This window comes from Fundulus heteroclitus, chromosome 1 (genome assembly GCF_011125445.2).
Source record: "Fundulus heteroclitus isolate FHET01 chromosome 1, MU-UCD_Fhet_4.1, whole genome shotgun sequence".
Taxonomy (NCBI): domain Eukaryota; kingdom Metazoa; phylum Chordata; class Actinopteri; order Cyprinodontiformes; family Fundulidae; genus Fundulus; species Fundulus heteroclitus.
Window position 1 is genome coordinate 33556080 of NC_046361.1, and position 14579 is coordinate 33570658.

At 41.2% G+C, this 14579-nt stretch overlaps 1 protein-coding gene across 2 annotated transcripts in view; it reads left to right on the forward strand.

Annotated features, from left to right (window-relative positions):
- Nucleotides 1-14579, forward strand: part of plxna2 (plexin A2) — a 278376-nt gene that overhangs the window by 226530 nt on the left and 37267 nt on the right. For both annotated transcript variants that reach the window (XM_036141455.1, XM_012875562.3), the window contains exons 18-22: nucleotides 1185-1424; nucleotides 2374-2517; nucleotides 3001-3235; nucleotides 5007-5149; nucleotides 7515-7783. In XM_036141455.1, coding sequence (XP_035997348.1) covers nucleotides 1185-1424; nucleotides 2374-2517; nucleotides 3001-3235; nucleotides 5007-5149; nucleotides 7515-7783 — 1031 coding nt within the window. The remainder of the gene's footprint in view (nucleotides 1-1184; nucleotides 1425-2373; nucleotides 2518-3000; nucleotides 3236-5006; nucleotides 5150-7514; nucleotides 7784-14579) is intronic.

The window sequence follows — 14579 nt, forward strand, 5'->3', positions numbered from 1 at the left end:
TGTTTCACAACCAAAAATATTTCCAGACCTAAAGCCAAATTTGTCATATTTTTTGCGGGATTATTTTCTGCTTGCTACTGTTACCACATTATCCTGGGGATTTCTCTAGCATTTCATTTAAAGAGGTTTTAACAGCAGGAACTGTATCACAGAAAAAAAAAATGTTCTATTCAGGAGTTTTGAAACTGTAACTTTTTTAAACATTTGCACGCCTTGATACCAGCGACCAGCCCTATTATTTACTTACCAATCATTGGCTGCAGTCTTAAGTGCCCTGGTCTCCGGGCATGAGGAAACTTGAAAACTCTTTAAGTTTGTGTTGAAAAGGGAGTTTGTAAAGATGCCAGTCCCTTCCCTCGATTGTGCTCCTGCAGCTCACCTTACCTCATGCTGGCAAAATCCAATCGGTGTACCTTACATAGATGAGTTTGCATCGATCTCCCTCGCTTTCTCCACAGCAGCAGACAACAGGTAGGAGGTGTGGTGGTTGCTGCCTTCTGCTATCTCTGATGATATTTAGCTCTAATTAAGTTTTTTCCCCAGAGAGAGAAAAAGAGAGAGAGAGAGAGAGCTTGAAGGGAATGAGAGGAGATAAAAAAAAAACCTCTGCAAGCAGAGTGCTGTGCTGCAATCAATCCTGTCTCTTCTTTCCCTCTGCTGCTGAGCCAGGGAGGATGGATGGAAGGCAGCTCTCACATCTAGGCAAACTGGAGAGAAGTAATAAAAGAGCCATAGCTCAAGCTTTACCTGCGGAGACAGAGGAGCAATGCCTCCATCCTTTGTGGTTGTTGTCCTCAAGTGTTTTACAGTGAGGCAATAGCAGCAATTTATTTCCAGTTTTATAGAGGCTTGGTCCACAATAAAGATGGATTTAATGGCAGCTAGTAAATCCCTTTTCCTGAAAAGAATTGGGATTTTATGTGTCAATTATTAGGCTGGTTAGCTCCCTGTGGAGACCGTGCTGGTAACAAAGTGTGTTACTTAAAATCACAGCTTAGGTTATTAGAAATGGACGAGTTTAGAAAGGATCGGGCTTAGCGCTGTGTGGCTGAGGCGGAGAAAGGGAGTCTGTGCATTGCAGATGTTTAAATCACAACTAGATTTCAGGGCTCCCTGGCTGTTTTGTTGTATGTTGCGTGACAAAAATTTAAAGATGTTCCTCCTCTGTTTCCATCCCCCCCCAGGTGTGCAAAGGGCTCAACAGCACGACCATGAGCTGCTTCGCTCCGTCCCTCATGGCAGAGTACCTTCCGGGTCTGGACACCGTGAAACACGCGGACGAGTTCGGCTTCATCTTCAACAACGTCCAGGCGCTGCTGGTCTACAACAACACGAACCTCGTGTACTACCCAAACCCTTTCTTTGAACCCCTCAGCACCTCTGGTGTCCTTGAGCAAAAGCCTGGTTCACCAATCATTCTCAAGGTAAAGTGTAAGGAAAACAATGCCTGGAAAACCTCTCTAACCCCTGTCATGTGAATTTCTTTTTGTGATAGCTCAACACTAAGTACTGCATACTCTTAAAGAAAGGGGGGGGAGAATTAATTTAACATTAAAACATTTTAAAAGGGCGGAAGATTCTGTGGCCACAACACAATAAAATCTGCCGACAGCATCGTGTTTAAGGGATGTGTTTCTTAAGCACGGACAGACATGCTGGTAAATGGTGATTGAAAAATGTAGGCAGTCGTGGAAGAAAATCTGCAGAGAAGTGAGACTGAAATCTAAGTTGGACCTTCCCTGATCCTAAACATACAGCTGGAGCTACGAGGGCATGTTTTAGATCAGCGTATATTTGTGCAGAGCTTAACACTAATGAGAAATAGTGTTTTGGAAATACTGGTGTTGTGGAAAACCTCCATCCAATCTGTAAGTCTGTTTTGCATGTAAGAATGGGCAAAACATTCAGTTTCTAGATGTGCAAAGTTGATAGAGGCAAAACCCAAAGTATTTTCTGCTTTAATTAAAGCAGAAGATGGTCACCAGGCACTGTATTTAGTGTCTGAATCTACCCCACAGACTTCCTACAGCGTCTCTATCCAAACGTTTTCTTCTCTTTGTCATTTTAGTTTTCACTGGATTGTGGCAACAGCTAATTTCCATGCTAATTTTGTTATTTCTCGGGAACAGAATTTATTGAGAAAACATCGTTCAGTCATTTGTCTTGATCATCTGCTTTCGCTGTGAAACATCTAACAATGTCAGATTAAAAAAAAAAAAAACATTCGCACCAGCTGCGTCCAAAGCGGCGGATTATAATAGATGGCAGATTGGCCTTTTTCGGGATCATAAAAAAAAAGCTGTGATTTCTTTCCTGAACTCTGTCTGTGTGTCTCTGAGTTTATCCTCCCTGTCTCTCCCTGTATGCCTACAGGGCAGAAACCTGATTCCCCCGACGTCTGGAGGGGTGAAGCTTAACTACACCGTACTGATAGGCGAGACTCCCTGCTCTGTCACCGTGTCCGAGAGCCAACTGCTGTGTGAGCCGCCCAACCTCACTGGCCAATACAAAGTCGTGGTCAGTATTTCTCTTTCTCCCTCTCTTTACTTCCAGTCTCCGCGTTTGTATCTTTCTTTGACCGTCACTTTCCATGTATCCCTGTATTTGGATCCTTTCCTCGGCAGCTGGCCTTTTCCACTCTATTGTTTGTGTTCTCATCATCGCTCGTTCGCCTGCGGGAATGGGGTCAAAAGGGAGGGCAGCTCTTGCTGTCAAAAAGTTCCAACTGAATCCGCAGCAATTATTTTTACGTTCCTGCTCAGTTATTGAGTGCGTGCCCCGCACTAATTCCCTCTCAACGGCGGCACACAGGTGGCCGTGTGCTTAAACTCAGCTTCGATGTGAGCGGACAATATCAACTTTGGTTTTATAAAAATTAGGGTTTCTTCTTGGCAATGCCCACAGCGAATTTTAAAAAAACTGTTTTTGTCCAGACGCAAGACAAAAAAAAAAAAAGTATTGTGGTTTTTAATGGTGTCTTGTTTACAATTCCTCCGGCAGGTTCAAGTTGGTGGCCTCCACGTATCTCCCGGAGCGGTGCACATCATGTCTGACAGCCTCCTGACCCTCCCCGCCATTGTTAGCATCGCAGCAGGTGGAGGTCTCCTCCTCATCATCGTCATCCTCGTGCTCATCGCCTACAAGCGCAAGTCGCGAGAGAACGATCTCACCCTGAAGCGCCTGCAGATGCAGATGGACAACCTGGAGTCGCGTGTGGCCCTGGAGTGCAAAGAAGGTCGGTGTCAGAGCAGCGGGGTCTGCGCGCGGACAGACCGCCAGCCTGATTTTAAAATGAGAATGCTCAAGGACCTTTTAGACCCTCGTAATCTAATTATAGGCCGCGATTTAACTGCCGATTCAATAACATATGCAAGAGAACGGTGCTGGGGAGCGCATTTCCATTGACTTGTTGGTGTAATCGCGTAACAAGCACAAATGTGTTTTCAAGTATAATGTACAGTAAGTAATTTACTGCCGGTCTGTGTGCACAAGCTAATGGTATTAAATTATCTCCAAATCTAGGCCAGGGAGGCATACTGGTTATTTATTTCAACAGAATTGGTTACCACTGCACGTGACCCCTCTCATCAAGCAGTAAATCATCGGACAGTAGCGTTCAGACAATTATATTCTGAAAACTGGGTACTGGTCCTAGACACAGGCTGACTCATAAATATTTATCATCTAGTTAGAGTAACTCCAGCCGGATTCCCGCCGGAGACGATTCACATGAAGAAAAAGACTGACTTGTTTTTTAACAGTGGTATCCAGATGTTTTTTCGCAGCTATTCTGGAGGCAGTGGGTAATTTTTCATAACATTTCTGTGCAATGTTGACCTCAGAGTTTTGGAAGTAAAATTGTACCCCACTCAGAAAAAAAAAAGGGCTGGGAAATGACTTTGGTTATAAGTGTCTCTATTATCAGCCACTTAATTCTTTCTAAACACTCTCGCTACCTTGTGTTTCGGGATAAATGGCGGTCCCAGTGGTTAATCTGAACTTTTGACTCTTTGCACAGAGGGAGTTCTTCTAATCACCTCAGCCCGACCTCGCTTTTAACAAGCACCAAACAATCAGTGATGGACGGGTCTGTGTAGCCAGTCATTAAAATGACAAAATTAGCTCAATGTCTCACACTCTTCAGACGAGTTCATCAGCCAGAGAGGACCTTGTTAGCCATCTCCTCCAGCGTCCCCCCTGATCAGCTCGCCCAGTGTTATCAAGCTGTGAAAAAAAAAAAAAAAAATACAGGCAATTGTCAAATGACAGACAGGCGGCTGAACACGGAGTAGGCAAACAGAGACTATCACACAGGCAGCCTTGGGAAAGGAGAAGATTAATGTTTTAACCATTAGCAGGGACCAGGAGAGTCCTGCCTCCCAGGCTGGATTTAGATAGCTGCCCAGGTTCCACTGCAAGTTGCTGCAAGTCGCAGGGGTACTTTGAGGCCGGGGGACCGGGACTAAGATTGTATAGCTGGGTTTAGAGAAGGGTGTTGGGGGCGGCTGCTGTTCGTGTGATAGGCTATGTGCAGGGAGGATCCCCAAGGGCAGCCCAGGGAAGCAACAGAGCCGTGAGCCTAAACCAGACTGAGTTAGGATGGAGCCAATTAACTGGCGCTCACCTGCAGCCTCACACTGAGATGACACAATCTTCGGGACCTTTACTACAGCCAATTTACCGGCTGGGAGATAAAAAAAAAAAAAAGAAAAAAGTAAGCAAGAAAAATGGACGTAAGTGTGTGTGTGTTTGTGAAAGTTTTTTTTTTTTTTTTTTTTTTTACGAGAGAGAGATGTGAAAAGCTGAGATCCTCTGACGTGCGAATGATCTTGAGCTTTCTGTCATCCTCATGCGGGCAGTAAACACTATAAAGATAAGAGGGATTCTCTTATTTGGTCCTTGGGGATTAAGGAGCAGTTTTATTTCTGAGATGCATTTCTCACACATTTCTTTCAACTGGTCTCTTTTCTGTTTTTTTTTTCTTTCTCTTTCTCCTTCTCCACCAGCCTTTGCAGAGTTGCAGACAGACATCAACGAGCTTACCAGTGACCTCGACAGAGCCGGTATCCCCCATCTGGACTACAGAACATATGCCATGAGAGTCCTCTTCCCCGGCATTGAGGATCATCCCGTCCTCAGGGAACTGGAGGTAACAAACTGTGGAGATTGAGGCAAAAAAAAAACAGAAAGATAACTGAGAGGCGAAGGCAGCTAATGCATTAAGAACGGCCAAAGGACGGTTATAGTAAGGTTAAAAGAAACAAGGAGAGCTGAAGAGTGTGTCTCATGTCGCCGTCCCCGCTGCAGCGTAACCTCCATAACCACAGAATTGCTCAGTGGGAGAGAAGGATACCAGTCTTCCAGTTATGCTTCGTACTCTGCGGTCTGACACGAATGCCTAGTCAGTCATGCTGGCCAGAATACACACACACACACACACACACACACACACACACACATATGTATACCTCACATGAAGGCTCCCTCATGGAAAACAGGATCCCAGCACATTGCTATTTCATCCACCAGTGGCTGCAGTATGAGGGGTAATGAAGTGAATAATTCCCACTCCTCAAGCAGGAGTGCGGGCTCTTCCACTGAGATAAAAACTGTCCGTTTAAGACTTTTTGCTCCTTTTCACGGGGTGACGGCAAGGCCGAGAAACGACTTTAGTTTTCCGCTTTTTTTGCCGGATAAAATTTTCTGGCTGTGTACAAACGGGGACAAAGTCAGGAGGTTGACAATCATTACAAACGTCACCATTGTGCAGTGGTTTGAGACGAGATGCCTGATAATACTTTCTGAAACCAGTAAATGGGTATTTTAGGCATACATTAATACAAAATAAATCAGTATAAAATATATACTGTACAACAATTCATTGTGCTTATATATCATCAATTGATATCTGAAAGCAGTTTTAAAGAATTTAATTGAAGTGCAATCCAACATAATATTGTGTAGATGCTACAGAATATGAAAAGATTTGCCCATTAGCATGTTTAATTTAACTTAATGGAATTTTCAATGAATCGATTTAACTTTACTTGCAACCTAAAATTTTAAATCACCATCATCATGCTATCTTGTGTACTGAGAGCACCTCTCATTCTGACCAAACCTGGTAACAGTACAAGCCCTTTCAACCAGAAGGAACCTGCAGAGGCAGGATCAGTAACAGTGGCCGCTCATAGCGATTAACTGGGGATTGAGACTGGAAGAAGATACAGATAAAACACATCTGTCACATCTGTCTCTCAGTACACAAGATAGCATGATGATGGTGATTTTAAGTTTTAGGTTGCAAGTAAAGTTAAATCGATTCATTGAGTTTCTGTTAAGTTAAATTAAATATGCTAATGGGCAAATCTTTTCATATTCTGTAGCATCTACACAATATTATGTTCTCTAAGTACATGAAACAATAATGTTGAATCAACACGATGAGTTTAGATAGATGCCATATCTCTTTTTTTTTTCAGTGCGTAGTCCAGGAAATAAACAAACATAAAACGAGTAGCACTGGGCCACGAATACTTTCGATGAAAGAAGAAAAACAAGGAGTACACATGGTTATTAGCAGAAATTGCTATATCAAAAGCTTTGTCCATAAAGAATCGGAGCAGTGGTTAAGGAGTGCAATCTAACAAAAATAAAAACAAAAGGTCCACATAGGTATTATCAGCAAAAGCTGCCAATGGCAAGGCAAGGCAAATTTATTTATATAGCACAATTCAGTACAAGACAATACAAAGTGCTTTACATGATTAAGATATACCAAAATAATAAAATGTAGATAGAAAATAGAATAAAAGCAAGTAGGGATAGAATGTAGTAACAAAAAAGAACATTAAAAACAGTAAAACTGTTTAACTAGAACAGTCAAAGGCAATTTTAAACAGATGTGTTTTTAATCTTGATTTAATGGCTTCATCCTAAAAAAGTTAATTACTGAAGTGCTTGCTGAAGGGTACTTTCTATCGAAAATAATATTGAACATGAAAATACAGCTCAATAACTGAATCAACAAAAGTACACATGCTAAAAACAACAAACGTGAAACAATTATTATCAAATAAATTATGAAATTAATTATTTAGAAAGTTTACCCTCGTGAAATAAGCCAGACTTCTCTATCAGTAGGATCCAAATTATTATTTATCCAAACATAAAAAAATATGCGTTTTGATACCCAGATTTTTCAAAGGCTGGACAATGGACTGAAACTGAGATGCCTTAGTCAAGCCACAATGCTTTTTGATGGGGCTGCGGTCAATAATTGATTAGGATCTTCTCAGTTACCCACCATGGCCGAGAGTCTCTGCCCGAAGAGAAATAGGAGAAGAGACTTTGGAAAACATATTTTGCCTGAGACAAGGTCACAATAAATGCCGAGGAGTAAAGTGCTTAAAAGTTTTTTTTTTTTTTTTTATATATAAAAGCCTAATTGCAGGAATAAAGTGTTGGTTACTCATTAGCCTCCACATGTGCCGTTTCTCCTCCCTCCTCTTCAGGTGTCGGGCAATGGCCAGCAGAATGTGGAGAAGGCCCTGAAGCTGTTCGGTCAGCTCATCAACAACAAAGTGTTCCTGCTCACCTTCATACGAACGCTTGAGATGCAGCGCTCCTTCTCCATGAGGGACCGCGGCAACGTGGCCTCGCTCATCATGACGGCCCTGCAGGGGCGTCTGGAGTACGCCACGGATGTCCTCAAACACCTGCTGTCGGACCTGATCGACCGCAACCTGGAGAGCAAAAACCACCCCAAGTTGCTGCTGCGCAGGTAACGCACAACGGGTCGCTTTCTCTAAAGGCTTGAACAAGTTGTTTGTCTATTATACTTTATTAGGTAAAGTGTGTAGAAAACCTCACCTTCAAAGGCGCCAAGGTGAACCAGCAAAAGCTTTTGTTTATTTAGTTTTCACTCTGGCTTTAAATACTTCCAAGAAGGTAATGCATCAATTAACATAACTAAAATAAATTTAAATAAAGGCCTCTTTGTTATCATATTTTTATAATTAGTAAGTGCTTTAATCTTTTGTAATACTGTTTGCGTTATGTAACTGGTTTTGATGTTTAATGAAAAATGAACCCAGGATTATTGTGGATCCTGCCTCCTGTGAGGTTAGCTGTGCAGGCACCAAAACGCAGAGTCCTCATTTAAAACCACGGGAAAAAGTGCCGAGCAGCCGGAAGATGTTGATCCGTATTGACAGATAGATGAGGATTCATTTAGAGCTGCATGTTCCTTACCCTTTTTCCTTTATGTATTCTGATTTTCCCGAGGAGAGACATTTCGCAGAGCAGGGCTCGTAATAAGAGCTATTGTACATCTTCAGTTTGCCGAGATAAATGACATGTAATATTCACATCAGAGGAAACATCTGAATTCTCTACATTCTCTCTGTTTCTGTCTGTCCCACTGCTCGCTCTTAATGCCAGTCTCACTTATGCTCCAGGCTCGAGCTCCTTATGAAACATTCAGATCTAGCTCAACTTAACTTTTTTTTCCCTCTCTCTCTCTCTCTTTCTCTCTGAGTATCCAGCATGCATTGTGCTGCACGGGAGTCGGGATGATGCATTTAAATTTTAAACACCCAGCGAGTCCCTTTCTCAGTGTCCTCAGCTGCTTTTGTTAGCTCTGCGGATAGGAGAGGATAGGTAAACAACGGCGAGCTCAAAAGATCGGCACCAAGCAGGCACCGACTGGAAAAGCCCAACTGTTAGGTTTGATTGCGATTATGTTTACATGACTAACAAGCTGAGACGGTGACAGCAGGCAGATGCTATAGTTTGAGACAGCATGTTTATTCTAATGTTCCTTTAATGTCCGTACTTGATAAATCAAGAATAATTGTCGGAGCAAAAAAAAAAAACAGTTGCTTATGAACAAAAAGGGGGGTGAACGAAGGCGGCGTAGCTTCAAATAACCCAAACAAAGTTATTTCACGTGACAGCAGGACCCGACGTCAACTCTGAGTTTTCATTATCCCATCTCATTAGGAACACAGTGGTGCATAATCCTCAGGTTTGTTCTATTTGAGCCTGGAGGGGCAAATGTCCTACGGTTTTTACATTTCTCTCATTTTTTTTTTTTTTACGTGAGAAATTTAAGCGATTAAAAACCGAGGACAAATACTTTTTCACAGCATGCACCTCCACAGGGGTTGCTGAACAGCGTTACTGTAACATGGCTGTAGCAGCATACATGGATGACTAAGCTCTGAGATCATCTATAATACAGTAGGTTGATATTGAATCCTGAGATAAACACACCTTTTTTGGTGGAAGACAGGTTTGCTAGCTACCTCAGACATTTAAAAGGAGATTTAGGGCAACAATGCAAAAATACCTTCAGCCATGATGGCTTTTGTTCCCACGATTACTGGCAATAGTTACTGATATGCATCTGTATGGGTGGCATAGTACTTAAAAAGATTTAAATTTTTAAATTGAAATAAGTTGTACTAAAGGAGGAAAACAGGATTTAAAACCACTTCCCTAGCCTACCCTGAGAGCAGCGGTCTGTTCTCCACTAACAGGAGCTCTGTACCTTTGATTTCAGTCAATAAATACTGAAGAGAAGAGCTACATGATTCTAGGAAATTAGATTATGATATTGTTGCTTCCAGCACTCCCCGTGAACTTTAGAAACTGTGTTGCTGTCATCCGTGTCAGATGTATGCATCGACTGCAGCGAAGCTCCATTCAACAGACCAAAAATCTTAGATTTTGCGTTCCAAACAGTCCTTTGCAATGTTATGGTTGCACTCATTAATATTGTGGTAGTGAAATTCTGTGCAGCCCTTATTTAGAAATTGTCAAAAGCTCTGTTTCAGTCTAACTTATAACATTTTCACACAAAAAAAAAGCTTATTTGTATCTTCATAAAACCAGTTTATTACTAGAGGTCCCTTATGAAACAACATTAAGAAAAAAACACAAAACCAATTTTTTCTCAATTCTTATTTTTCTTAAGGAAAATAAATTTTGCTTTAAATGTTAGATTTTAAAACATTGCGTCAAATTGTAGCTAATCTCATGCCTGTGCAATTTCGCCGTCACGCGCTTAAGTTGGCGACACCCTGACTATGGTGACAAGTAAACAACTCACACCAAGCAATAGACTCTAACGAGCAGGTTAGGTCGTTTGAGGTGGGTCGTTGATTTGCATCTGACTTGGAGCGCTGCTGTTTTTAATTGTATGGAGTCTATCTTCCTAGGCACATTCTAACTGCAGATTGCTCAAGTGCAAGTTGCCAGAATCGACAAAGACTCCTGGTTAGGTGTCAAAACGTCTTCATGTAGTGGGAAAGTCTGGTCGCTTCCTATTTAAGCCTATTTGTGGTTTTAGCTACTGTTCCTATGTTCATCATAGTGATGTAATACATCCCCTGGTGCCCTTATTAAGTAATAGGAATCTAGTCAGTATATGAGCAGATGTATCTGACTTGGCTAACAGCAGCATATTAGTTTGTTGATTACATTTTCTCTCTGCCTTAGCCATGAAGAAATGAAAATATAACTACACTTAATGCATCCGTCAATGTAAACTAGAACATTTATGGGCATACACTTGAAAATGAAGAGCTAAATGACTGTGTGTACCTTTTAATAGAGATTCTAAAGAGTACAGGAAATGATTTGCATCAAGATGTGGGATGAATAGGAGTGCTATAGTTCTGTATTCTGTGTATCCTACAAGAAAAAGCACAGAATGTATACAGGGTGCACAGGTAAGCTACAGTATGACTCAACAGCCGAGTGCTGTGCTGTCTTCGTCACAGTGAGGTTTAGCTGGGTATTCCGCTAATATATGCCATCCATAACCATTGTACAGAGGTACAGTGTGGCACAAAGTGGGAATGTGGAATCCTAGTGAGGACTGGATGGTTCAAGAACAGAAGGGCCAAAAAATCAGATCATAAACATTGATTTAAACGCTTCTATCAATGTATTTCCAAGGCAGCTTGTTAGAGATGCTGCGGGTTGTCTACGTTCTTATCAGCATTCACACTTTCTTTCACAAGTTCTCCTGTTTCCTATGGAACATCTTTCTTATAATAGTATGTTTTCACACATTTACTAAATGACATACTATCTGTCCCTTTTTGTGAGAAATAACATCAAGCAGCTATTGCAACTGAACCCTTAATCAGGGAGTGTTGAATGGGATACATAAATGTGACTTTATTTTTGATAAAGAACAGCAAGGAATGTCATGCAGTTAATGTTGCTGTCCTTGTCGGGGTAAAGTTAGCTGTACCTGAAAACAAACGACAGTTTCCGGTCAGCAGACAGTGTTTTAAACACTTTATCAAATCGCAACCACACATTTCAAAGTATTTTATAGAGTAGCAAAGGGAGTAACTTCAAAGGGAAAAGAAAATGATTAAAAAAAAAACAGAAAATTTGTGTTTTAATTTTCCCTTTTACAAAACAAAATCTAAAATGTGTGAATCTAGCACCAAGGAATGAATGCATTATACAACCCTCTTTTGCTGCATTTGCAGCTGCCGGTCTTTTCGGGTATGTATCTTCTAGCTACCTGAAATTTTAGTCTATTGTTGTTTGCTAAATAATTTGAGTTTCGATTGGATGGAGAGCATCTGGGTGCAGATGTGTCACACATTCTCAGTTGTATTCGAGTCTGGGCTTTGAGTCATTCTAGCACATGAATATGCTTTGATATAAATAATTTTATTGTGTCTCTGGGTGAAAGTCTATGGTCAGTTTTCATGTCCCACAACTTAAACTTCTGTGTAGCTGCTGAAGTGTCAAGTGCAGTGTTCTTTTGGGTCATGCACTGTTTATTAGATAGGCAAATTACTTCAGTTTGGGTCTCATCTGACCAGAACACCTTTTCACACGTTTGCTTAGTCCCTACATGGATCTTTGCAAAATGCAAATGGGACTTTTTTTTTACATTCTTTCTCGCATGGTTGTCTTCTTTCCATAAAGGCCAGATTTGCAGCCATCACAACTGACAGTTGTCACGGCGACAGATTCTGGCACTTGAGCTTTGGATCTCTGCAGTTCCTCCAGAGTTACCAAAGGTCTCTTGGCTGGTTTTCTGTTCGATGCTGTCCTCACCCAGCTTGTCTGCCTAGATGGACGGTGATGTCTTGTACATGTTTTTAGTTGTACCATACAACTATTGTTTTATAGCGATCGGCTTTCTTTGCCAGGTTTTTCACACAAACAGAAATTTGGCTTCAGTACCACTTTGCTCTAAAAAAAATACTGTTTTTTTATGTAACAGAAAATGTAAATATGCACAGCACAGTGTGTTTCCAAAAGAAGAAGACAAGGCTGAATCAATGCAAATATGGCATCAAAATGTTTGCTGACATATTTTAGAAGTCTTTACAAAGCAGCTGTATCTACACTGAGATTGCTACTACATGGACTCTGTGCATCAAATAAATGCCTTCCCAAGGCAAACGGTTTCTCTGGATTTTATTTAGGGATGTCAGAGTAAATGGGGCTAAAACAAACCCACACCACAGATTTTTACCCACTATCACTTCGCAGTTATCTGCTAGTTTGTGTTAATCTAACAAATAAAATCGAGCTAAAGTACCAACAGTAAAGTAACAACAAGTAAGAACAAGACACAATGTGTCAAAGTTCAAAACAATTGTGAGGTACTTTGCATTTGCTTAGTGAAACTGCTTTTCCTTTCTCAGAAGTTGAGTGTACTGAGGAAGTCTATTCGGAGAATTTCACTGCAGATGAATGACAAAGAAGTTGAAAAACAAATCTTTGGTATTCAAGAAGTAATTAACTAAAATAGTTACACAGAATACAGCGGGACCAGTGCCACTGGCAGACTGGCTTGTGTTTAAATGCCCTGGAGGAATGCATTGCTTCTTCCACCCATGATACTTAGTTCAGGGTTTGGTTCGGTCTTGATCCAAGATATTGGACCAGTGGAAATACATCTGTTGCATTTGCTGTATCTTACATTTGCACAGCAATGAGACGGTACCTATAGTCCATTATGTTCCTTGAATAAGATCCTCCCTACCTTCTCTGAAGTGTAGATTTCTTCAGGGAAACGCCGGCTTCTTACCGCATTTAAAGATTTCAAAGGCTTTTCAAGTGATGAAAATAGATTTTAGTTTAGAAACACTACCATCTTTCCAAAAAGCTTTTTGAAAGAAGCATCTAAGCTTTGTGATTGATTTCCCCGCTCTTTGCTGCGTTAAGGAGAATCGATGCGGCACCTGACACCTTATGATGTTTGGATTTAGTTTATTGTTGACAATTATGCCTTCTTTCCTCTGCTCACATAATCTTCACTTCCACTCATGTCTTTTGTCACTGAAATATAATCGCAATTTTGATAAACGCAATTTCCAAATCTTAGCGCTCTGCAGTTTTTGGCTATGTAACAATTAATGGATTAGACTCGTCCTTTAATATGTTTAAAGTGGGTTTGACTCCACATGGCAGAGAGATGCAGAGTGAGATAATGTCATTTTATTATTTCTTTTAGAGTTTATATAATCATACTATTTTTACCAGAAATTTTCCTGAATCTCACCGTGGCATTAAGTACTGGTAAAACTGCTTAATACAAAGAGTTGTTTGTTGGTTGCACTTTATGTTCAACAAGGATTGATGTCCAACACGCAAAGCTATTCTCTTGAATAATAATATTCCGATTAATAAAAAGTTACAAGTTTCAGTTTTCTATTTAGATCTATTCTCCATTATCTCCGTCCTCTTAACTTTTGCCAATCCTCCCCCGGTTTCTTTGTCTTGCTCTTGTTCTTTAAATGGAACGACAGAGCATTTTGTCTATCACCTTGAGACTCTTCAATCTTGTCTTATTTTTCTTTCAAGCATTGTCGTAATGAGATTTCCACCCATGCAGAGCAGTGGTGTACAGCATTATTCAGAACACGAGCATTGTGTTTAGCATTAGTTTCACTGAGAGACATTCCAGCGGCTGCTACAATATCCGCCCATGCACCCTCACAACCATTAGGAAATCCGAGATGGGGCCTGCTCTTAAACACTTTGTGGCATAATGAAATCTTGATGTTCATTAATGAAACTCAATTAACAGAGAGAAGGAAGCGGAGGAAAATGGGGAGGACAAGAAGGAGAGGAGAAGGAGGAGAACAAAGTGCTTCTCCCTGCCGACATTCAAGAGAAGAGATATTAAGAGGGAGTCAGTGCAGCCCCCGCACAAAAGGCTTTATTTGACTTCCTTCTTCGAGACTTGCTGAGCTTATTAAAATGCTTAATAGGTTCCATTAACTTCTAACACATGCAAGTCTCATAAAAGCAGGAATGGGAGGGGGTTGCACAGTAAGCGTAGCGGTGAGGGGTGGGGGGTAAATCCTTGTAGAGGAAGGAGGGCGATTACAGAGGGATTTGGTGCATTGTCCAGAAAGATTCACAATAAATTAAGGCGTGTTCGGCATGAAAACACAGCCCGGGGCTCTAATGGCTCCTTCAGATGTTTTCAAACTGTTCTACTGTGCAGCACGTTATTGTACCGCCTTCTGCTCTTGTGCTTTCTGTTTGTCTTTCTTTGTCCGCTGCCAAATTCCCTCACCTGTGTG